Consider the following 25,342-nt stretch of genomic DNA (forward strand, 5'->3'; position numbering starts at 1 on the left):
TAGGGCACTTCCCCCCCCATGCCTCCAGACCCTGCGCCGCTGGAGCCTGGGAGGGGAAGTGCCCGGCTGGGGGCACAGGGTCTGGAGGCACGGGGGCTGCCCGAAGCCGGTAGCGCTCGGGCAGCCCGGCTCTTAAACAGAGCCGAAGAGTCGGGGAGGAGCAGAGCCGCAGCGGCTGGAGACTCTGTGTAACTGACACAGTGTCAGTTACACAGAGCCCAAGAGGAGGAGAGCTGCCCTGGCTGGAGGCTCTGTGTAACTGACACTGTGTCAATTACACAGAGCCCAAGAGGAGCAGAGCTGCCAGGGCTGGAGGCTCTGTATAACTGACACAGTGTCAGTTATGCAGAGCCACGGCTGCTGGAGGCTCTGCTCCTCTTCAGTTACCGGCTTCGGGCAGCCCCTGTGCCTCCGGACCCTGTGCCGCCGGAGCCCGGGAGGGGAAGTGCCCGGCTGGGGGCGCAGGGTCCGGAGGCATGGGGGCTGCCCGAAGCCCAAGCGCTACCTGCTTCACGGTTTGCTGGGCAGCCTCCAGAGTCTGCGCCCCCGGCTGGGCGCTTCCCCTCCTGGACTCCAGCTGCGCTGGGGAAGCGCCGGCCGGGGGCACAGGGTCTGGGGGCTGCCCGGCAAACCGTGAAGCCAGTAGCACTGGGGCAGCCCTTTCCCCGTGGCTGGGAGTTGGAGGGAGGAGGGGGCGGAGTTAGGGCGGGGAAGGGGCGGAGTTGGGGCGGGGCTAGGGTGGGGAAATGGGCGGGGCCAGGGGCGGTGGAGGGTCCTCTTTTTTTATTTATGAGATATGGTAACCCTAGGAACAGGGCATGAAGGAGCGGGGGCTTTAGGGGAAGGGGTGAAGTCAGGGGTTGAGCAGTGAGCACCCCCGCCCCGGCACATTGGAAAGTTGGCACCTGTAGCTCCAGCCCCAGAGTCGGTGCCTATGCAAGGAGCCGCACATTAACTTCTGAAGAGCCGCATGCGGCTTTGGAGCCACAGGTTGGCCACCCCTGGTCTGAGGGATAAAACTCATGACTTTCTGCTTCCAGAGTCATGGCTTTACAGCTGAAGAGAAGCTCGGTTAGAATTTTTTTTTTTTTAAATAATAGGGTATGTAAACCAAATTCTGGAGGGCAACGCAGCTGCAAACACTTAAGCAGATTTAATTCTGTTCAGCAAATTGAGGGCAGGATGGCCCTGTGCTTAGAGCACAGAACTGAGATTCACAAGATTTGGGTTCAAAATCTGTCTCTAGTGCAGACATCCTGTGTGACCTTATGCAAATTATTTAATAATGTCTCGGTTCCCCATCTGTAAAATGGAGCTAAAATGACTTCCTTGCTCCCGGCTTTTGTCTGACTTGTCTATTTATACTATAAGCTGTCTGGGCCAGGGACTGTCTAACGTGTACAGCACCTAGCAAATGGGGCACTTAGCTCAGCTGGAGAGCCTCTAGGCACTGTATAATAACAGTACTGATCCAGCAGAAGGCAGTTGTGCACATGTACAGGCTGGCGTGTATGACATGTTGTTTACACACCGACAGTTCAAACAGCTAGTGCTTTTCTAATGTGTCTCTTTCTATAAATACCATACACCATATTTTAATCCAAATTAAGTCCCTTTTGCACCACTCCAGCAATGCAAAGGGGACTAAAACTGACTTCAAAGGGCAGATGGGAATTCCCCTGTCATTACACGAGTTGTCCCATTGATCTCAGTAGGAACAGGCAGCCTTCCCTTTGCAGATTTTAGATCTGTCCTGCTTCCTGAAACATGGAGGTTATAAGCCACTCGGAGATGGGAGGTAAGGACCGTCTCCTTCCTTACTTTGAAAATTCTGTCAGAGCAGTTAAGTGCAAGACAGGATGGTCTTGCAGTTAAAGCACAGGCCTGACAGCCAGGATGCCTGGTATCTCTTCCTGGCTCTGCCACAGACTTGTTACTTTGTCTTGTGCCCCTTGCTTTGCCTCCCTGTGCCACTGTTCCCAGTTTGTAAAACAAGAACTGTGATTCCTATTTCACAGGGGTTTGTATGACTAAAAGCTATTCATGTTTCTAAAGGGCTTTGACCTCTATGGATGCAGGGTGCTATAGACATACAAAATGTTACATTATAAAGCACAATGGGGCCCTGGTCCATGACTGGGGCTCTTAGGTGCTACCACAAGACAAACAAATAGTAAGATGCCCTTTCTCCTGCACTGAGCCTTCACCGCCTGTTGCACTATACCAATTTGACCACCAGAGGGCAGAACTCAATTGTTTCTTTCCATATCATCGCTAACGGTTTATAAATTAGGGTGACCAGACAGCAAATGTGAAAAATCGGGACAGAGGTGGGGGGGTAATAGGAGCCTATATAAGAAAAAGACCCAAAAATCAGGACTGTCCCTATAAAATCGGGACATCTGGTCACCCTAGTATAAATATACCCATAATGATGTAAATGATTCCTTATTTTGCTTCTGTTTGTTTTTAAAAGCAAGTCATTTAAAGGGATTAAGTGAGTCCTATGATTGCACAAAAGAAGAAAAACAAAAGCGAATGCTTAAATCAGAGAGAAATGACAGTCTCTTTCCCCAAACTCTGCCACCCCCAATGTTTGCTTTTAAGGGATGGACGATCAGTTTAATAAAAGATCTTTTAGTCAGAAAAGCAGCAAAGATCAAATATTATAACAACTTTTGCTCACTTTAATATTTCTAACTAGTTTTCTGTCCGATGCTCTTTCCTTGAAGACTTGTATAGCGGTTGCATGGCAACATTTCCAAACAGCATGGCAGGACGCAGAGGAGTAATACGAAGGCTTAAACATGAGTTCATTTGTGAGCTGCCAGTTAAACTTCTGATCTGAACGTTCTCTCATCTCAAGGGCAGTGATTTAGGGCAGTGGTCTCCAAACTTTTTTGATCGCGCACCCCTATTGGTAAAAAACTTTTGAGCACGCACCCCCGGCTGCACCGCAGGGCCGGCTCTACCATTTTTGCCACCCCAAGCGCAAAAAAATAAAAAAAAGCTGCTCCTCTTGCCGCACTCCCTGAAGGATCCTCTTGCGCACCCCACTTTGAAGACCACTGATTTAGGGCATGATCTTGCATGCCACTACTTGGTTGGGTAAGGACAAGTCACATGACTAAGTGCTTGCAGGATTGAACCTTTAATCACAGAAATTATTGTGCAAAATCACAAGTCACATTGGATATGGGGAGGATAGGGAGTGGGTAGACACAGGTGATACAATCCAATAGGCTTTCAGGACATCAGGTGACGAGTGGCCTGACAGTGCATTTTCTACTGGACTTGAGTGCAAGGCCAGGGCTTTGTCAATAGCACTTGCTAGTGAATTTCCAAACACTGAGGAGAGGAGGAAGGCTTGACATGAGGCTCCTCCTTGGATTTTATCTTCTGTGAAGTGTTATTTAATAAACACATCAGAAAACATGAATTTACAAGCTCTGGGGCTCCCATGACGGCAAGGAGAGAGGCACGCTACTCTTTTTGTATCTGTTCTGGCTAGCAGAACTATGGCCCGTGGCCCTGACTCAGAACAACATGTGACTTGCTTCAGCACTTCCCAGGTGAATGGCTGGTGGTCCCCGTAACCTAACCCTAAACGCAGGCACCATTTCAATGCAACCCTTACTTCCAAACACTGGGTGACTCTTGTGCTGATGAAAGGTGAGGGATTAGCAGCGTTGCCAAATCACAGCTTGTACCTACCTGCACAACAGGCAGTGAGGTACGTTAGTACAAACTTGACCCTGCTACTGGGAATGAGGGGTGAGGGGCTGCATTATTCCCCATGCCCAGTTAATACTTGACCTCTGTGCTGCAAACACCAACCAGCCTGGGGCTGTAATAGGATTAATGGGGAGTGTCTGTGGCACTTGAAGGAGCAATGTGCATGCCCTGGTTCCAACCCTATCCCCTTCCCGTGCATGGGGGGACAGCGGATGCTGCAGCATCACAGAGGCAACCCCCCACCATCCACTTTGTACCAGGGAGGGGGGATATCCATGTGGAGTGTCCCTCTCACAAGTGGATGCTAGTAGGATGAGACCCAAACCACCACCACTTGAAATGGGAGAATCCAAATCCCATAAATTAGACACATTGAAAGAACAGTCAAGTCTGATAGACCAAAATTACCACACACACACCTGAAGAAGAGCTCTGTGTAAGCTCGAAAGCTTGTGTCTCTCACCAACAGAAGTTAGTCCAATAAAAGATATTCCCTCACCCATTTTGTCTCTCTCTGGAACCACGTGGCTACAACAGCGCTGCATACACACACCCTTGACAGTGGTCCTCTGGGAGAACCTTATCTTTCGACCCCATCCTTCCAAAATCCTTTTTGTCCTGCTGCTGAACATATAAAACCAAGACAAGTGGTTTTGCATTAGACTAAAAATATATACTATACATATAGTATCTATAATACAATTGCTCGGGCACCCCTTTGTTAATGTATCATATGGTTGAAAGTTAGGAATTTCTTCTTTTTTCAGAGAAAGACGTGTGAAAATAAGGCTTTGCAGATGGAATCACTGGCAAGCACTGCCATATTTCTAGCCTAAGAACTGCGACAAAGTGCTTCGGAGAAGTCTAACGGCAAAAGGAGGCTGGTAGTGAGATCTAAGGGATAGAGCACTGGACCAGGAGTCAGCACACATGGAGTCCATTCCCACCTCTGCCACTGACTTCTGTTTGACCTTAGGAAAATCACTTCACCTCTCTCTGCTTCTGTCTCCTCTTTAATACTAACTGTGCTTACCTTCTTTTGTAAAGTGCTTTGAGACCTACAGAGGAAGCCTTATATATGAGTTAAGGATTATTATGTATTTATTTATTGGGTCTAGAATTGTATAGGCCTATTGACTTGTACGGGATTTGTATTCTGGCAGGACTGAAGGCGTGGGTGGCACCATGTTTTCTAGAAAAAGGGGTGTTCCAAAGTTATTTATTTCACAGCACTGTTGATCTTAATGTTAACTAAATAATCACTGTGTGATGCACATATTGGAATGATTATCTTACTATGAGGTTATGGATGTTTTATTACTGGCAAAATCAACAAAATACATGAATAACTAAAATGCTCTTGATGATACATGAAGCACTTGGGATTTTGAGAAAAGTTCTAAAGGGTCTTGGGAATTCTTCAGCTTCTCCTGTCACCAGCACTGGAGCCATTTTGCAGTGTTTATTAAGGCATTACCTCTTACCCCTCATCTACAGAACAGAAGCAGGGCTAGATCCTGAAAAGTTTAATCGTGTGGATGGCGCTTATTCATATGAATGATCTCATTGAAATCAACAGGACTGTTCCTTTGCATAAGGGTTTGCAAAATCAGAACCATAAATTGTAACTCTGTGCTAACTGTAAACAGTCTGCAGTCATGTACTTAAAGCCCCTGTGTATGTTGGATAAATCTGTAAAAACAGAACCAAAAATGGGTCTCAGAAATATTGCAATCTATAAAAACAAAATATACACTTGCTGCGTGTAAAATTCCTCACGAACTAACCACACACAGAACATAAGGATATGATCCTGTCAGCCTGATTCTGCAAATACTTCCATATGTGAGCAAATCTATTTTTGTGTGTAGTTCTATCAAGTTCAGTGGGACCCTGCTCATACATAATGTCACTCACAAGTGTGAGAGTCTGGAAAATCAGGCCCCAACATAATTATATAGTCTAAAGGGGTTAAAACACCATCGGTATCATAGCAATGTTCAAATAAAGAAATGATTTTAGTAAACATAGGAATTGGCTGTACTGTACCTCCTCAGACAAAGCTTCCATGGAAGTCAATGGAAGATTTGTGTGAGTAAGGACTGCAGAATTTGATCCACAAGTTTAAGACAGAAAGGAAAGTTAATGGGGAGGGGGGTTATTTATAAAATGGAGAATAAGGCCCTGATCCTTTAGCTGTTTAAGTGCTAGAGGCCCACTGCACCCACACAGAGCTTGACAGGACAGGACATGAGCAATGTCTGCCAACATTGGGGCCAAATGGCAAACAACCAACTTATAAAGTCAGAAAACTCAAGGTTAAGGTTCCCAGAACAACCTTAAGTTGGTCCCACTCATAGCCCATTCTGTGCGATCAGGTGGCTGTACTCTAGAAAGTGACTCTACAGTAATGGCATCGTGACATTAAATTTGACCAGCTTGTAGGTAACAAGATGTGTTTTCCAAGAGCCAGCCTTGCAAACTCACCCTGGGCTCTGAGTTAAGCTGGGGGGAGAGGGGGCTACCTTTCTCATGTGTGGTCACGCAAAACAAAGGTTCTCAAGGCCAAATTAGGCCTTCAGTGACACTTGTGCAAGGTCCCGTCTTCAAATCAGCAACACCTGCTGTCCAAGCACTAGTGCCTTCAAATCCCGAGTGAGCTGGCAGGTAGAAGTCAAGCCATTTCCCTTTGTAAACAGAGCGTGTGAGGTGCTAGAGCTAAGAGACCCTGCGCCTGGAACCTGCTGTCTGTTTAGTGCCGAAGTGCACGGTGGGTGAATTGCTTTGGTTTAGTTGCCTGCATTTCTGGGATTGTCCCCCCACCCCCAGAGGAATCCTAGGTGCAGCTGTATGGCCTGTGTTACACAAGTCACCGGGGAGAGCAGGGGAGTGTTTCTTAACGGCTGGGTGTGACGGGGGTGTCACAAAATACAGAGGGAGGGGGGCGGAGGTTGTGAGGCACTGAAATGTTGTGTTACGGTAAAGCAAGATGTCTCTGCCCCACTCCCCACATCCTTACCCGTCTTAGCTCTCTCCGCCTCTCAACACGCCCCAACCAACCATCCTCTGGGCTGCTCGTTGTCACGGCGACCTCTTTTGTCTTTGCAGAGTAAATGTCAAGAGGGGAGGGGATAATGCTGGACTTTGGATGGAGGGGGGGGAGGGCGACACACCCTGAAAGGCTGGACAGATGATCCGGCCTTGAAATCGCCGGCCTCTGCCCCCGTACGCTAGGACGGACGGAGGAGGGGTACGTTTGGGGTCCGGCCCCTTTCCCCCTGTGGCTGCGGGCGGGGGCCCAGCCAGCCAGCGCCGGGGCCGGGGGCAGGGAGCCGCTGGCAAGGGGAAGCAGCTGACTCTGGTTCCCACACCTCCGCCCTAGCAGCCGGGGAGGAGCCTGGCCGCCCCAGGCGGGCGGAGCAGCCTATCCCGCAGCGAGCGGCGGAGGCAGGCGGCAGCGACTGCCCTAGGTCCCCTCGGCGCTCGCTCCCCGGCCGGCCAGGCGCCTCTCCGTCCTGTCCCCGCTGGCAGGCCGGCAGGCAGCGCGCTGCGCGGGGGTCGCCGCGGGTCCCGGCGGGGAAGGTAGGATCCGCTCGTTGGGGGGGGGGTCTCCCTCCAGCTGACCTGCGCTGGCTCTGTCCCTGCCCCCGCCCGAAACGGCCTTACAATGGAGCCCCTCCCTGTAATCTGCAGCGCTGCTGGCCCGGGGGCTCCCGCGGGGAGCGGAGTTGCCGGCTGGGGCACTGGGGGTGGCCTGGTGCTTGCGCTGCCGGGCCGGGGAAGAGAGACGTGCTGGTGAAAATGAACAGGCCTCTCCTCTCCCGGCGATGCAGGGGGTGTCCCTGGCTGGACAGTCATTGCAAACGTGTATCCGTCCTTCTCCCTTACTGGGTCCTTCCCCCCCGAGCACTGCCCCGTTTGCCAGCCTGGGCAGCGTTTCCTTTGCTTTGAGAACCGGGGGCATGCAGCGTTGGGCTTGCTGAGCTCTTCCGTATCTTTCATCCCCTCCCCTTGTGTCAGTTTCACAAGGTCCTGAATTTTCTTGTAATGTCCCCTGGAGAAGGGAGGAGAAAACTGGTAGGCCCCTTTGAGGGAAGGCTGGTCACATGAGCTCTGTTACCAGCTCCGGCACTGATCCGTGTTTTTAAGTCACATTGCTGCCCTGGAGGGGTGGCTCCCAGAAATAGAGGCAAAGGTCTGTGGCCTTCAGGAATGGCCGGGATTTTAATGTAACTGGCTATAATCACACAGGCCCCAATTCTCCTCTGTCAGGCTGGTGTACACCCAGAGTAACTCTATTGACTTCTTCAGTGTTTCTGTGATGACTGCATAGTTCTTTCTTCCTATTCCAAGTGAAACAGATCTCCAAATGAACAGGACTTCAAGTTATGAATGGGTGATCCTGCCACCTTTTCAGTGTACAACACAAATATAAAATATTGTAACTTTAAAAATATTGAGACTTTAACTCTGGGTTCTAGATGTTATATATGTTGTTAAATATTAAAAGCCTATCTATCTATCTATCTATATATATATTTGAAAATCTCCCTATTTTAATTTAAGGCAAATTATGTCTTACCCATACAATATATCTACACAAAGGCCTAATCTTGCACACTGATCCGAGCAGGCAGACCTCTGCATCCATATGGCATCTCTGTGACCATAGCACAGCTCCACACAGATGGACCCTTCTTAGGGTGACCACATGTCCTGATTTTATAGGGGCAGTCCTGATTTGGGGAGCTTTTTCTTATATAGGCACCTATTACCCCTCCAGCCCCTGTCCTGATTTTTCACACTTGGTATCTGGTCACCCTAACCCTTCTGCTCATATGTGGCCCCACTGAAGTCAGTGAGGCTATGCAGGGGCCTGCCTGCATGGATTAGCTTGCAGAATCATGGCCAAAGACTGCGTGTGTTTGCAGTAGCAGAAAGAGCTCTGCTGCTATCTCTGATGGTGACATGCAAGCAAACAAAAACCCCATGTGGAGTTCAAGGTTCCATGCAGGGGATGGGGAAAGAGACAATTAACGTTTAATAAAATCAGGGAAAGGAAAGAGTATGCCGAGTACTGCTTTAAATATAACTTTTAATTCTTTATTGTTCATTATAAGCGATTCAGCCTTGTCTCTTACCACTCTGTGTTTGTAATAAGGTAGCGTGAGAGGTTCCAAATGAGATCACGGCTTTATTGTGTTAGGTCTTTATGTTCAGATAGTACGAGTATGTCTGTCTGATGAAAAGCTTACAGTCTAAATAGCTAAGACAAAGGGTGAGAGGGAAACTGAGGCATAGAGCAGCAACCCAGCAGGTCAGTGGCAGAGCCAAGAATAGAGCCTGTATCTCCTGAGTCCCAGCCCAATGCCTTATCCAGTGACTGGATTATGTTGCTTTTACACTAGAAACATTACTGCCCATGTTTAGAGTAACTACTTCTAGCAGGTTTCATGAAATGGTGGTAAAGCCGTATAATCCTTGGCATTGGTGCAGCTGCATCAGTGCCTTGCTGCCATAAAACAGTGCCTGCTTGCGGCTTTCCTGTTGATGGTCAAGGCTGTAGTGTAAACACAGAACGGACACTCTTGCCACCTTGTCGGCTAACCCTGCCTGAAATATTCCTAGTGGAGACAATATGCCCGGATCCTGAGTCTGGAGGAGTGACATCTAAGAGAGAGTCCCCGTCCCCATCCAGATTTTGGCTGTTTCATGAGGCTATGATTCATGTTAGATTTGAGAGAGAAGCATGAAGCTATCTGTGGAGTGGCAGTTGTACTCCGAGACCTCGGTCTCTGTGTTAACAACATAGAGCTGGTGCACGGGTCAGAGGAGGAAAGGTGAGGGAGAGTCTGACACCAGTGAGGAGCTCAGAGCTATGCAAGACGCACAATGAAGAGTCCTTGTTTCGAAGGGCTTACTATTCGAATATGTCAATGTGATTTGAATTAGTACATCAAGGTCTCTGGGCTAGACCCCTCCCTGATGATAAGAGCCCTATTCTCTTCTACACTGTTCAAGTGAAGGACCACTTGAACATTTCTCTCTACTCTCTTTGGCTGAAAACAACTGAATTCTCTCATGGGTTGGTGCCTGTGGAATTGCTCAGGAGTGCTGAACTTCTAGTATTGTTAAGGGAGAATTTAGCATTCGTTATAGGGGAGGATGGGAAACACCCCCAGATTGCATCGCCCCAATCAGTGAACTAGCTGGGGTTCTGCCTCCCTCAACTTTAGGGTCCTTAATCACAATATGGGTTAGAGGAGATCTGCAAAGCCCCTGTACGTGTCTAGCTCCCTACTCCGCGCAGTAGCCGGGCTCCTTCAGGCAACAATGTGTCTCTACTTGCTACTGTCTCACCAAGGGAGAAGTTTGCTTTGCAATGAGCCGCCGCAGGCAGGATAATGCCAACTCCCTCCCAAGCAAAGACTATGAAAGCTTTTAGTTCTGGCTACTAGTCCTAGTTAGCACTCTGGCCCCTCCCCTGTTGACCATTCCCCTGAGCAATCCATTCCTCCCTTATATTTTACTAAGGTTTGTGGTAGGGGTAAAAGGCTGACACTTCCAAAAGAAGTGCATAAAAGCTCAAGAGAAAACAGTGTTTATATAAAAGCAGCACAGAGACCTTTGTCAAACAGCTGCTAATGCAGAAACCTGCAGCTGTGGGTGGTTGTGGCGGTTTTGGGAGGCCAGAAGTCTACAGAGGCAGTAATCCACTTAAGGTAATTAAGGAGGGACAAAGTGGGGACTGACCCTCTTTGCTCCACTGCCTGAGACAGCAGAAGGCTGGGAAGGAATCTTCAGTCCCTTCTGCTCTGTCTGCCTGCACTGGAGCCAAGTACATTTTCAGGGTCCCGCCCTCTGGTTTGGCCTCAAGGTACTGTTTGGATCAGAATCTCTCATCTATACACAAACAGCAAGGGAGTCCCAGCTTCCTACGCTCAGGACTCCAAAGGTGTTCTGACTCTGCCTCCACCTACGTGTCTGCACATCCCTTTGGATCACTCCCAAGCAGCTCAGATCGCAGGTGAAGACAGAGGACATGCAGGTGTGTGACTAAAGCAGCCCAATTGTGGGTCTGTCCCATGGAATGGGAGAGAAGTGAAAGAATGAAGGATTTACATTATCTTCTGATCACTCTTTCTCCCTCCCCCAATGCATTGTTCTGTCCTGTGTTGAGGCCTAATCCCCCCAACCTTTTCTGAAATAGATGAAAAAAGTGCTAGCTGCTGCACTTGTCTTTAACTCCTGCAGAGAGACGTGTGCACTCCTCACAGTGCAGACGCATACCTCCTCCCCTTAGCACGGATATGCAGAAAAACACACAGGTGGACTTCTACTTTATATAAAGAGGGGAGCTTGGTTAAAACTAGTCCATGCTACATATTAAACAATCAACTGCCTTGTGCCTGTTCATTAGAAAGGGACCAGTAGCAAGCTGATTCAGTGATTGGATTTAGGGCAAAGTTCAGAGCTGCTGCTGCCATCTGGGTAAAAGGCATGGCTTTAATTTTCAGTGTTGCCATTCTTTTAATCTCTAAGAATATTTACCCCAGAAATGCAGGGATGTTTAATGTTACTTGCTTGGGACTTCTTTCCCTGTAACAAAAAAGGTAGTTACAGAATGTCTTTATTTTTAACAAGAACATTTGCTGCATAAGCAAAGTTACAGTGTTTCTTTAACTTTTATGCCTTGATCGGCATTTAGTTTTTTGAATTCATTAGCTCCTGTAAAACCAGCTTCTGTTCTAAGGGCTTTCTTTGAAAAGACCACAGATGGTATGTGTGTCTTGCATCTCTGAGTTATCAATCAAAACAAAAGCTAAACCACAGAAGCCTTTTGGGCCATTACTTATATAGTATCAATTTGTGTGTGCAGTGCAAGGAAGGATGGTGAGTGAATTAGCATGGGGAAGTGTGCACCTGGGAGGGGAGTGACTTGATGGAGTAGAAAGCAGATGTTCAGATTCCCAGAGATTGGTCCACCGTGGGACTTTCAGTGTCACTTTGCTAGCTCTGATCATGTTGGATAACAAGTTGAGTGAACTTCATAATAACACGTAACACTTGACAACCGCTCTCAAGTGGGAGGCACACACCTGTCCTCATCAAAGACTGGATTCACCTGCCTTGAGCTTCCTTTCTAGCAGAAAATTATACCATTGTCTGATAGCTCATCTAAGCTCCTGTGGCTGGAATTTTTTGAGACTACCTTGAGTTGATTGCTCACACTTTCAATCGCAGAATTTGCACAAGAAACCCACAGATGTGAACTGCAATGGGATGTGGAATAAAATAACCCCCCTGCATATTTTAAGCAATAAGATGAGCTGATGTGTACAAACTAAAACAATAAGAAGTAGCCATCTAGGTGCTTGCAGAGTGCACTGAAAATGTAGTCCAGAGTGGCTCTGTATTATATTTATATTATTACATTGATGTTAAAGGGGCTAGCCAGGTTTTAGGTCAGACATGTTATCAATTAAAAAAGATAAATTCTCTCTGGAGCAGATGGTCTATATACATTCTGATTTGGCCCCATTCTTGTTGTTGCAGTGCACTTTTCATTTAAAGCACTAATATTGAAAGTGGAGCCCTTAAGTTTTCACACGTGCAGTGCTATCAAGTCCCTTTATGCTTTGCTGCATTTTATTGCAAGTGCAGGTGGTCCCAGCTGTGTCATTGCTTTATGCCAGCAAAATGTTTGTTCAGTTGCCAAATTGTCAGTGGCCTCTTCTTTGTCTCCTTCTCCATTATGTACATCTTAAAACTGCTCTGTTTTTCCAGGCTTCTGTAATGCATTGCACTGAAACCGCAGTACTAAATGGACTGATTTACAGCAATACCACAAGACTGTCTGTTTCTTATATAGTGGGTTTATATGACATAAATAGAGCGAATGGTAACTAGAAAGAGCTGTTATTTCTCTAACCAGAATCAGCGTCTTTACTACAATAGCGCCTTTGTTTATACACTCCACTGGGTATACGAGAATGCAAATGTAGAAAATACATTGTAAAACAAGGGTTGTGCTGGCGCTAAATGATATCACAGGCATTGAACTTTACCCAGATATCTTTAGCTTTGATTCCATGTAGTGTATATTACAGGGGCTGTAACTGTCCTGTTTTGCCTTGGATGATTAAAGTAGTTAAGCGTAAATCTAAAACATTTGTCCACTGTGCATTGTCCTTTTTCAAAATAATAAAGCTGTTTTCGTGTCAGTGATTCTATACTACACATGGACTCTTGAGTAAGTAAAATATTGATATGTTGGTATATTTCATGATTGGCTAGAGACCGCTTCTGTCTTCCTTTGGCTAATCCATAGTTTGGATAAATCCATGGACGGCGCATTAAGACAAGAGGTATTCTCAAGGGAACAAAGGGAGGAATTAGGTGCTCAAAATATGCTAAAATTCCAGCTGGACAGGAAATCCCTTGCTCCAATATCTTTTGATTTCCAGGGTTAACAGGGCTAGAGATGGTGCCTGTGCCAGGCCACCTGCGCTTGCATCGCTTTGAACTTTGGTGAAGATTGGAACCAGCTTTGCATGTGTCCACTCAGGCCCATATCTAATCAAAATGTGAGAGCATAGAAAAGAGACTGCTTTTAGGGGTTTTCTGTAGATTTTAGTCTCCCCTATTTCCCCCATCCCCTCCCCCTTCCCTTTGGAAGGCGAGCTGTATGCATTAGACAAATTAAGGGTCAGGTCGTGCCCTTGAATTGTACGCGCTGGTTATTTATATCAATGGGATTTGTGCCCAATATTGTCATGAGAGAGCTTTAATTTAGTAGTCTGGCATTCTGCTCCAATGCCTTTTGGATTAAACACAGAGGAGCAGCAGCCCGCAACACAGATGAGTAAAGCTTTTGAGTGTGTGAGTGTGCGCGATGTAATGTTTTTTGACCATTTTAATAGTTAAAATGAGAGGTAACAGGCAGCTTGGGGAATTGGTAATGTGATTCAAAACCTTCTGCCTTGAAGGGATAGTTTGAATCCAGCATGGAGCGTCAGTGACGGTGAGGGTTTTTTTTACTCTCTGAAGCCTGTTCTGGTGGCTCGTGAGACAAGTTGGCAATTATTTAGATGTATGGAGAGATGCTCAAAAAATGGCCCCCGTCCAAATGTTTGAGGTCATTTAAAACACAACAAAATATAAGACACCTCAGCGGAGAGAGTCATCGAAATATAGGGCCGGAAGGGACGTTGGGAAATCAAGTCCAGCCCTCTATACTGAGGCAGGACCAAGTAAACCTAGACCCTCTCTGCAGGTGTTTTGTCCAACTTGTTTTTGAAAGCTCCCAATGGTGGGGACTCCACGAACACCCTTGGAAGCCTATTACAGAGCTTGACTACCCTTAATTACAAAGTTTTTCCTACTAGCTAACCTAAATCTCCCTTGCTGCAGGTTAAGCCCATTACTACTTGTCCTATCTTCAGTGGACATGGAGAAGAGTTAATCACTGTTCACTTTATAACAGCCCTTAACACATTGCAAAATTATCAGTTTCCCCCCTCAGTTTTCCTTTCTCAAGACTAAATATGCCCAACTATTTTTAACCTTCCCTCAGAGGTCAGGTTTTTCTGAATCTTTTATCATTTTTGTTACTCTTCTCTGGACTCTTTCCTAAATTGTGGTGCCCAGAACCAGGCACAATACTCCAGCTGGGGCCTCACCAGTTCTTCTTCGAGTGATTGTTCCTGTGTATTCCACATTAGGTGATGAGCACGCACACCTAATGTGGAATAGACAGGAGCAACACATCTCGAAGAACGCCAGTTACAGAACAGGTAACCGTCCTTTCTGAGTTGAGTGGGACTCTACTGTGTCTTACATACACCACTCCTGTTAATACACCCCAGAATCATATTAGCCTTTCTTGCAGCTGCATCGCATTGACGACTTGTATTCAGTTTGTGGTCCGCTATAACCCCCAGATCCTGTTCAGCAGTACTGCCACCCAGACAGTTATTCCTCATTTTGTAGTTGTGCAGTTGATTTTTCCTTTCTAAGTGAAGTGCTTTGCCCTTGTCTTTATTGAGTTTCATCTTGTTGCATTCAGACCAATTCTCCAATTTGTCAACATCATTTTGAATTTTAAACCTATACCCCAAATTGCTTACCCTCCCCCGCTTGGTGTCATCTGCAAATGTTATGAGCATACGTTCTATTCCACTATCCAAGTCATTAATGAGGCCAGGGACTGGATAGACATGGAGACTTGAGTATCCTATTGGCCCTAAAGTTGATCCTTTCACGTCAGTCAGCATTAAATTGCATTGATGGGACAGTGTCACAAAGCTTGTGCTGCTTCTGCCTATTCTGTACCTACTCTATGGATTGATAAGGAGTTTTGGTCTCCACACCTGCTATTTAGATTGAGCTGCTCAGGTCCGAGACTGTCTACTGCTCTGTGCTTTGTACAGCACAGTGGAGCCCTGTTCTTGGTTGGTCCTTTATCACTATCATTAAAAAACATGATCAATAATAACCTGGAATCTTTCACCAGCACAATTCCCTCCCCACCTCCTCCAATTTCCCATGCACATGGATCTTGGAAGTAAAATATTCTAGGCAATAAGACTTTTTCTGCAGAGCAAAGCAGATGAGTGGGCTTCCGTGTGGTCCTTTAAAAACCAAATACTTTTGTTGCCATTAATGTGAAGTTGCTACTGGAAGGGATAAGAAGAGGTAGCCAATAATCCTGTGAAAGAACCAGTTATAGTTTTGCTTTGCCATGTTGATTTTCACTGTTGGTGTTCTGGCTTCAATGCATTACGCTACACCACATATTGCTGAACTGATGCCGAGGGCTGCCTCGTGGATTACTCCACCATACGTAGCAGAGAGTAAAACAACATATAATTTCCTCACCCGTCATCTGCTTTAGATACTTCCACCAAATCCAGCAACCTCGCAACTCCACGAACACACCAGACATAGTGGACTTGATGCTCTGTCTCACACTGATTCAATTCCATTGACTTCCGTGGAGTTACCCTTCCTAACTGGTGTATGTGAGAAGAGAATCCAGCTGTCAAAATCACCAGAGAGCACCAGCTGGCTTATAAAACATGTGCCTTGTATGGTACTGAAATAAAACTATGGGAAAAGATCTGCCAGCTCCCTTCCCACCCTTCAGCACTGGTCTAAGGTCCTGTGAAGTCACTTAGGGTATGTCTACACTACAGTACATGGAGACAGACCCAAGCAAGCTCAGATAGCAATGGCAGTGAAGCTGTGACAGCATGAACTTCAGTACTGTCTGTATAAGCCCACTCAAACTGCTCAGTCACCTAGCCTGTGCTGTCGCGGCTTCACTGCTATTAGTAATCTAGCTCTTGTGTCTAAACGTGCTACAAACACACCTCAGTTGCAACTTGGTGTGTGAGAGCATAGCTTTATTGAACTCAATGAGTCTCTTGATGCAGTAAGATCTGGGAGTGCTACTGATTTTCCCCCCTTGCTTTAGTAATAATAAAATGAATAGTTGTGATGACTAGTTAGTCACTTAGGGATGTTGTCTTAAAGCACGTGAGTAACTTCATGTGAATATTAACCCCTTTGTTGCTGGAGAAACTCACCCTCTTTCCACCTGGTGGTTGCCTGATTTTATGGGAGATTAATAATATTATTTAGATAATATGGATTATAGGATCACCAGTTAATCTGATCTAAAGATAATAAGGTCCCAAAATCAGGCTACACAGAATTTGCAGGGACCCTTGGGATGTCTGACAAGGAAACTCACACTGAGAACAAAAGGCAGCTTTAAGCCTTTTATTGAGATAAATGGAACAGTAATGGAATATTAATCAAATAATCAAGCAATTACAAAAGCAGCGATATTGTTCTAGCAGTACATGTTGTATTATATACTAGAAAGGTTTCTCGATGAATGTACTCACACCCTTCCTTGAGAACCTGCTGATAAGCCTTGTCTCTGGCATGCCAAGAGAGTTCAATGGCCCAGGTTCCTCAAGTCTTGAGTGAGAGGTGCACAGCTTAGAAGCAGCTAGAACTAAATGCTATAGAAGCCTACTTAGAGTTTACTTCAAACTAACAATTAAGAACTAACAATGACAAACTAACAAAAAAACAAGCTGAACCCCCTCAGCAGGGTGGGTTACCCCTATTATAGGGCCTGAGCTTAGAGCCTAGGTGCCCTCCTTCCATGTCCAAACTTAACTTCCTCACCCACAAAAATGTTAGGGTACACTCAGGCTGGCATGTTTGTTCATATTAATGACATGTTTGTAACTATTAGAGACCATTAGCTCATCCTCACCTGTTATTTCTGTCCTAACCGGTTATTTCCATGTACTTCGTGGTGTACCTGTTAAGTCTGAAAAAGGCCATGAACTTGGGTGGTTTTACCTACCAACTTGCTTTAACTTGCCCACTTATCTATGTGAAAGGTCACAAACATATATACTATATGCTTTAGCTCATCGCCACCTATCTAGGGTAAAGGTCTCAAACAGATGTATGATAACTTGCCTTAGCTTAATATACAGGGTGTTGCCTGTAGGTTCCTTGCATTACAGCTAAAATACTCTAATACAAATTGATAAACCTATTGTAATAACAAACCTATAATGTAACAAATGATTAAACTCATAAGATATAGAGCTAGCCTGCTTGCTTGCATATATAAGCTACATGATATGGGAGGAATAGAGTACAAACAGAACTGGGTTCCTAAGGACCTGAAGAAGAACTCTGTGTAAGCTCGAAAGCTTGTCTTGCTCACAAACAAGTTGATCTACCTTTTCTCTTCAATATCCTGAGACCAACATGGCTACAACTACACTCTAAACATTCATAAGGATTCTATCTTTACTCTAAAGTCCAAATGTTATGTGTATGGAAAACAATGTACTTGTATCTATAAAGGTAGGGATTAATACGTACCTGCTCGTATATTTCTATTTGACTGGGTTTTTAAATAGCTTTGCCTTGTGCACTGCAGTTCATGAGAATGGCCATACTGGGTCACAAATGATCCATCTAGCTCGCTATCCTGTCTCCAACAGTGGCCAGTGCCATATGCTTCAGAGGGAATGTACAAAACAGGGCAATTATTGAGTGATCCATTCTCTGTCATCCAGACCCAACTTCTGGCAGTTGGAGGCTTAGGGCACGTCTACAGTGCAATAGGAGACCTGCACCATGGCCACAGCTGGCCTGGGTCAGCTGACACAGTCTGCGGGGCTAATAATTGCAGTGTAGACATTCAGACTTGGGCTCTGAGAATCAGTGGTGGGTTTTTTATTGCAGTGTAAATGTATTCTTAGGACACCCAGAGCATGGGGTTGCATCCCTGACCATCTTGGCTAGTAGCCACTGATGGACCTGTCCTCCATGAACTTATCCAATTCTTTTTGAACCCAGTTATACTTTTAACCTTCACAACATCCCCTGGCAATGAGTTCCACAGGTTGACTGTGTGTTATGTGAAGAAGTACTTCCTTATGTTTGTTTTAAACCTGCTGCCTATTCATTTCATCGGGTGACCCCCAGTTCTTAGGTTATGTTGAGGGGTAAATAGCACTTCCCTAATCACTTTCTCCACCCATTCCTGATTTTATAGATTTCTATCCTATCCACCTGCCCCTTCATTGTCTCTTTTCTAAGCTGAACAATCCCACTCTTTTTAATCTCTCCTCATACGGAAGCTGTTCCATACCCCAGTCATTTTTTGTTGCCGTTCTCTGCACCTTTTCCAATTCTAATATATCTTTTTTGAGATGGGGCAACCAAACTGCACACAGTATCCAAAGGGTGGATTTATGTAGTGGCATTAAGATTTTCTGTCTTCTTATCTATCCCTTTCCTAGTGATTCCTAATGTTCTGTTGGCTTTTTTGGCTGTTGCTGCACACTGAGCAGATGTTTTCAGGGAACTATCCACAACCCCAGTTCTCTTTCTTGAGTGGTAACAGCTAATTTAGACCCCATCACTTTCTATGTATAGTTGGGATTATGTTTTCCAGTGTGCATTACTGTGCACTTCCCAACATGGAATTTCATCTGCCATTTTGTTCATGGATGTTCTGTACAAAACAGGCAGTAGCTTCGTGTAGTGAGAGTAGCCTTTAAGCAAGGGATTGAGTTCATGAACAAGGGCTTCTTAGCAGAGGGCTGGATTCTGAAGAAATCCTGCAAGGAAGGGAAGAGCAGAGCACTGATCTGGTGAAATGCAGCTAAACAGGGAGAGCTTCATGGGATGGGGAAACTCTAGGAATCTGACCACAGATTTTTTTTTTTTCTTTTTCTGTTTTAACCACACGTTTAACAGTACATTCTTTGTGGTCTTTTGTGCTGTTCCTCCTCCTCTTCCCCCCCCCCCCCCCCCCCCCCGCATTCATCTTTCATTCAGTTTGGGCCCTACTTTTCTCGATCCCACTATGCTGCTGGGGTGGAGTTTCTAATTGCTCTCCCACTCATTTCATGTGCTGGCTAGCAGGTGAGATTTACAGAAATCTTGATCTGATTCCTTCTGCATGTGAACCTCAGAGATCTGGAGTCTAGCAAACGCTATTTGGTTGTCCAGACACTGAACACAATGGAGTGTGGGGATTTTTTTCAGGATTTATTTATTTATTTATTTATTTTGGTGTGGTGGGGGGGGGGGAGAGTTCTGGATGAGATAGAGCAAGATTAACGTAGGGCCTTTTCAGTGTTCTTTCCCCCCCCCCCCCTCTATTTTTGATCAGATGGCCTGGATCCAGTTTTGGTATGACCCCTATAAAATGTGAACCTCCTGCACTTTCTTAATCATCAGATCTGCTCTCTATTTGCAATGTGAGTGCTATCTGTTGACATTATGGGTAAAAATAATTTTTTACGGTGTTAGCTCTGCAGAGTGAGCGAGCTAGATTCTACTCCTTCCTGTGCATCCCCCACAAAATCGTTTACCAGGTTTTGGTCAGTTACACCTGTGTGAAATGGTTTTATACACAGGGACTATAACCTGGGACCTTCAGCGCCAAAGTATGGACTTCTATAGTTTAGCTAAACAAGACTGGTCCAGGGGTAACTCAACGCAGAATTTAACCCACAGAATCTTGGTGGCGGTGGCGATGCATAAACCAGAAAGACTTCAGCTTGACTCTGTTTACAAGATTGGCAGCTAAAAAACATTTATGTGTAAACTGAGCGACTTGATCTGGAGTTCCTGGCAGCTGATCAGCATAGAATCCCATGTCTTTTATTTTATTTTTTTAAAAGCCACTATCTGGGGTATAACCTCATTTTAATTTTGCAGACCGCTTTGAGATTGTTGGATGAAAGCACCAACGATTTATTTACTGTGAGCTCAGCAATGAGTCTTTCTGTTCGTTGAAAATGTCAGGAGCACTGCTGACCATGGACATGACCCAGCAACGAAATGCTTTTGACCTTCCATACTGTACAAATCTTGGAAGGCCAGCGATACTAGCTTCGTGGCATGCCGACTGTTGTATGTTCCCATTTCAAGGCAGGCAAAATAATAATAAACACTCTACTGTGATAGAAAGTTAATCTGTATCCAAAGCATATGATTACTTACAAATCCATGCAGTACCATGGGCTTTTGGCAAGTCTCATTCCCCCTGCAGCTTCTAGATGGGTGGTTGGCTTGAACTTTGTGCCAGCATCACTTGGTTTATAGTCCCACTATTCATAGGTAATGACCGGCATGATCGACACTGACATATGACTGGCTGTTGTAGCTGAAACTGTAAAGCTAGACGAGAATGTGGCAAATGGATACAGTGAAAACAGGTTTTATGGCCATTGCAAAGCAATGGTCACTTGCTTTATCTGTCAGGAAACATCCCAGTGTTTTGTATCTTCTGCGGTACTAAATAATCTTGTGAAAACTAAGCATGCATGAAACAAAGGGCTGAGTTTCGAAGATGGTATAAAATTCATCCAGGAGAATGACTGGCTAGAATAGCAGGAAAGAAGCAGATGAGTTCTCTTATGGTCATGCAGTATTCAGGAGGCTCTAAGAAATGGAGGAACAAAACTTCAGGGAACGCTGCGGTCAATACATTGCTGTGTGAGTGATTCATAGCTGTAAGACTGGGAAGAAGAATCACTTTGTAAAGTAACACGTAGAAGATCAAAATAAGATGGAGAGAGAGAGTGAGTGTGTGTGTGCAGACGGGAATTGAAGTGGTCCCTGCTCTGATGTTATGAAAATGTAGGGATTACATCTCAATTTATGCAGCAATTGCAAATAATATGGACTTGATATTTTTATATTTGATATTTGTGTGTGTGCAAAGTGAAGTGTCAATACTTTGTTCATTCTCCTAAATAAGACAGTCTCTTGTGTGCGTTCCCAGAGGTGAAAGTGTGGCACAGAGTGAGTTGTGGTTTGTTTTTGTTTTCCTTTTTCTGCGTAAAGCAGTAAATGCAAAATGCATTGTTACCTTAGGTAAACAGTGTATTCCCTCATCTTGGCGCCTTTGCCTGCTCGCGAGCCTGTCTCGTGCCTTGTACCTTATTGGCAGTTCTGTATAAACATAAATCATAGACTTCCACAAGCCTTTCCCGCTTCATTAACCAAACTCAAATCCCTCTGCACCCACACGCTTAGTTTTAATTATAAGCATTAAAACTGAGTGAGGTGTGACTGATGTCTGAAAACACTGCGGGACAGATTGTGAACCTGTTAGTGAGTCAGGTAGACCCAGTGAAATCAACTGGTCTATTTGGATAGTAATCTCACTACTGTGATTGGGGTGTGCACAACATGGCCCTGTATTATTATTTATTATTATTATTGTTAATATTAATATAATAATTAATAGTACCTAGCTCTTGCGCTTTACAGAGGAAGTGGGTATCATTATCCTTCTTTTATAGATGGGGAAACTGAGGCATGCGTCAGTAAAGTAACTTGATTAAGGTCACCCAGCAGGCCAGTGGCAGAGCTGGGAATAGAATCCAGATCTCCTGAGTCAGTCAAGTGCTCTGTCTATTAGGCCACTGGATAATGGACAATCAGGTCAAGAAGAGACTTAAGCACCTCTGAAAATCTTTTCACGGGATTAGTCATTTTAATACAGAGGTGGGCAAACTACGGGCCACATCTGACCCGCGGGACCCTCCTGTCCGGCCCCTGAGCTCCTGCCCTGGGAGGCTAGCCCCTGGCCCCTCCCCTGGTGTTCCCCCACCCCCGCAGCCTCAGCTCGCCCCACCACCTGGGCAATGCTCTGGGCGGCGGGGCTGCGAGCTCCTGGGGCAGCACCGCTGCAGAGCCAGGGCCTGACCCGGTGCTCTGTGCTGCAGGGTGGCGTGGCTGGCTCCAGCCGGGCAGCGCGGCTGCCTGTCCTGGTGCTCTGGGCGCTGTGGCTGTAGCGCTGCCAGCCACCGGTGCTCCAGGCAGCGCGGTAGGGGGGCGGGGGTTTGGATAGAGGGCAGGGGAGTTCGGGGTGGAGGTCAGGGGGTGGGGGTGTGACTAGGGGTCAGGGTGGTCAGAGGGCAGGGAACAGGGGGGTTGAATGGGGGCAGGTGCTCCCAGGGGGCAGTCAGGAAGGGGGGGGTTGGATGGGGCGGAGGGGGGCAGTCAGGGGCAGGGGGTCTGGAGGCGGTCAGGGGACAGGGAGAAGGGGTGGTTGGATGGGGCAGGGGTCCCGGGGGGGCAGTCAGGAATGAGAGCAGGGGTTGGATGCGGTGGCGAGGGCCAGTCAGGGGTGGGGGTTCTGGGGGCTGTTGGGGGACAGGGAACCGGGGGGGTTGGATGGGGCAGGAGTCCCGGGGGGGCCATCGGGGGCGAGGAGCAGGAGGGGTCGGATGGGGGTGGGGCTGGGCCACGCCTGGCTGTTTGGGGAGGCACAGCCTTCCCTAGCCGGCCCTCCATACAGTTTCGGAAACCCGATGCTGCCCTCAGGCCACAAAGTTTGCCGGCCCCTGTTTTAATAGGTTCTTTCTGTCTCGGTGTTGAAGTTTTTGTTTGTGGGCAGGTAGGGGCCGGCAAACTTTGTGGCCTGAGGTCAGTTCAGACTTCGCAGTTTCCATTGAAGAAACGGCTCTGCAATCTCTGTGTGATTAGCAAAGCGGAAAGGCACAAAGTCTGTCCGGAGATAGTCACCAGGTAAACATTGTAACACCCACAGTGCTGTAAATGTAGGCGTTTGAGCCCTGTGGAAATCAGCTGAGCTTGTTTATAATCTTCACAACACTCCTACAATAACGACTGCAGAGGAGTCACAAGAGAATTGGGTGTGTTTAATGTATACTGCGAAGTATTTGCTCCAGCGGATACAGAATTCACCTCTAGAGCAGCTGATATGATTTTCTTTTGTGCTTTCAGTGACACGCAGGGGCTTTAATCATGAGCAACCCTTTTGCATGGATTGCAGAGCCGCTAAACCCCAACCAGCCTGCGAAGAAGTTCTTCAATCTGAACAAATTGGGAGATGCGAGATACGGTATGTTGGCAGCATTCAGAAGGAACTGCCTGGTACATGTGTACTCAGGCTGTGGTGGGCATTGGAAATAACTATGGGAAGGCACTACAGCTCTAGATGATACTTGATTTGTGGGCACAGAGACATGGGTACAAATTCAAAAGCCATTCCTTGAAGATCAATTTCTAATCATGTTTTTGGGGTACTAGCATCTAGGCTTATTTAATTTCCTGTTATGACGAGGTTCTTTTTTCTAAACTTGGACTGCACATTGGTCATTTTATGTGGTAGTTGAGTGCTTCCTACGGGTGAGGTGTATCCCCCGGGCTGGGCATGAAGGTCTAGCCAGATCAGTGGAAGGACAAGTTTCGCCCATGCTGCCTTGATAATGTGATGGACTTGATAAGAGTGTGTGATTGCAAGATGTATGCCACCAATAAAGATGTGTGAAATCCTGGCCCCATTATAGTCAATGTCAAGACTCCCATTGACTTTAGTGGAGCCAGAACTTCGCTACCCAAAAGGTGAAAGGACACAGCCACACCCAGATATCTGGAAACTTCATCTAAAAGGTGAAAACCAATCTGCTTTCTGTCTCTTTCCCCCAGGACGTTTGCCATTTTCTATCAGGGTCCTCCTGGAGGCAGCCGTCCGCAACTGTGACGAGTTCCTAGTGAAGAAGGAAGATGTTGAGAATATCCTCGACTGGAATGTGATGCAGAGCAAGAATGTCGAAGTGCCATTTAATCCTGCACGAGTTATTTTGCAGGATTTAACGTGAGTTGAATGCTTCCTAAGACTAGGGAAAAGGGATTGTAAAAACCACAACCATTCGCAGTGGGCAAAGCAGAGGGGCGTAGAGGGTGGATGCGGTGCCACGTTATTCTAAACATACTGGATGTCTAGTTGGCAGAGCTCCTTTAAGCAAACAGTGGTCATTTTAAAAGTACTTCATCAAAAATCCACTGTCCTTTGGACCTCGGACCCAGGTGATAAGAAGGAATGCAGCACAGCCTTGGTGTTCTCCATGTTACTGGACTACAGATTCATTCCTTTTCTCACTCTAGCAAATAACGCATTGCCTGGCATTCTCCAAAATGCACCACAGGCACTGAGGGCTCAATCATGCTCACTTTTGGAAGTCAGTGGCAAAACTGTCATCACCTCTGTTGGGAACAGCGTTGGGGTCCTAACTAGCTCACATCCTGGGAGGTGTGAGGTATGGTGACCGCTTTACAGATGGAGACAGTGAAGCACAGAGAGGTTGACCTATACTTTCTAAAGAGTTCCTATTTAGACACCTAAATAAATGTCTGGGGTCGCTGCTGATCTCCTAAGATCTGTCCGTAAGTGTCACCGTGGGAGCTGCCGAGTGCTGATCTTTCTTGAAAAGATTAGCACTTGTATCGGTGCCTAACTGGGAGTGAGCTGTACTGAAAATCTGGCTCTTGGCACAAGGCCCCATAGTGAGTAAATTGCTAGTTTAGGATTCGAATTTTGAGGGTTCCTGATTTTCAGCCCTGTGCGTTCTGTAATTCACTGGCCTACATCACCTTGAGTGCTTCTGGGTACATAAATGCATGTGTTCTGGTGTCACTCCCTCAATTCCCATAATGTTGAAAATAACTGCCCTGTTTCTTCTCTTCTGTATCAACCAGTTAGCTCATAATATCAGTTGCTTTCTTTGCTGTATATAGTCTGGGGAAATTGAAATGCACCCACTGTACATCACACTCACTACGTTCAGATGCATATTTTCTTAGATCACAGGAACTGCCATAATATAAACGTGAACTGTGTTAGTTGGAGTATTGTCTGTCTGTAAACATTTAGGATTGCAAAGAAGAAAAGCATAGTCCCTTACCCCGTTCCCTGTGTTGATCCTGTTGTATTTAATAATCTGCACTATTTTTCTTACACACAAGTCTTTTATAACATTATAGGCTGATTATTTTTAGTCCCTTGCAGCGAAGAACATCTTTGCTTGTTGCACTTTGAACTCTAAAACAGTCTCTCTCTTCTGGGCTGCTATTTCAGGAAGTACACTCGGAGTCTAATCCTAAATGGTCCTGAATGCCCATGACCACATCACTGGACACTATGTGCACTCGGCACCCTGCTGAATTAGATGTTTTGTTATGCGAGGATGTTTCCCAAAAATAACAGCCTAAAAGTGAAGTGCTGAGTGCTACA

General features: G+C 46.1%; 1 protein-coding gene across 4 annotated transcripts in view; it reads left to right on the forward strand.

The window, feature by feature from the left end:
- Positions 1 to 6,902: 6,902 nt before the first annotated feature.
- Positions 6,903 to 25,342, forward strand: part of ACO1 (aconitase 1) — a 46,050-nt gene continuing 27,610 nt past the window's right edge. The window contains exons 1-3 of one of the 4 annotated variants that reach the window (XM_034773452.1): positions 6,903 to 6,985; positions 23,053 to 23,170; positions 23,758 to 23,926. In XM_034773452.1, the coding sequence (XP_034629343.1) occupies positions 23,074 to 23,170; positions 23,758 to 23,926 (266 nt within the window). In that variant the 5' untranslated portion in view covers positions 6,903 to 6,985; positions 23,053 to 23,073. Of the gene's footprint in view, positions 6,986 to 7,175; positions 7,318 to 13,598; positions 13,618 to 22,942; positions 22,962 to 23,052; positions 23,171 to 23,757; positions 23,927 to 25,342 lie in introns of those variants that run through there. The other 3 variants (XM_034773451.1, XM_034773454.1, XM_034773453.1) reach the window with 3 other exon arrangements.

This window comes from Trachemys scripta, chromosome 6 (assembly GCF_013100865.1).
Source record: "Trachemys scripta elegans isolate TJP31775 chromosome 6, CAS_Tse_1.0, whole genome shotgun sequence".
NCBI lineage: Eukaryota > Metazoa > Chordata > Testudines > Emydidae > Trachemys > Trachemys scripta.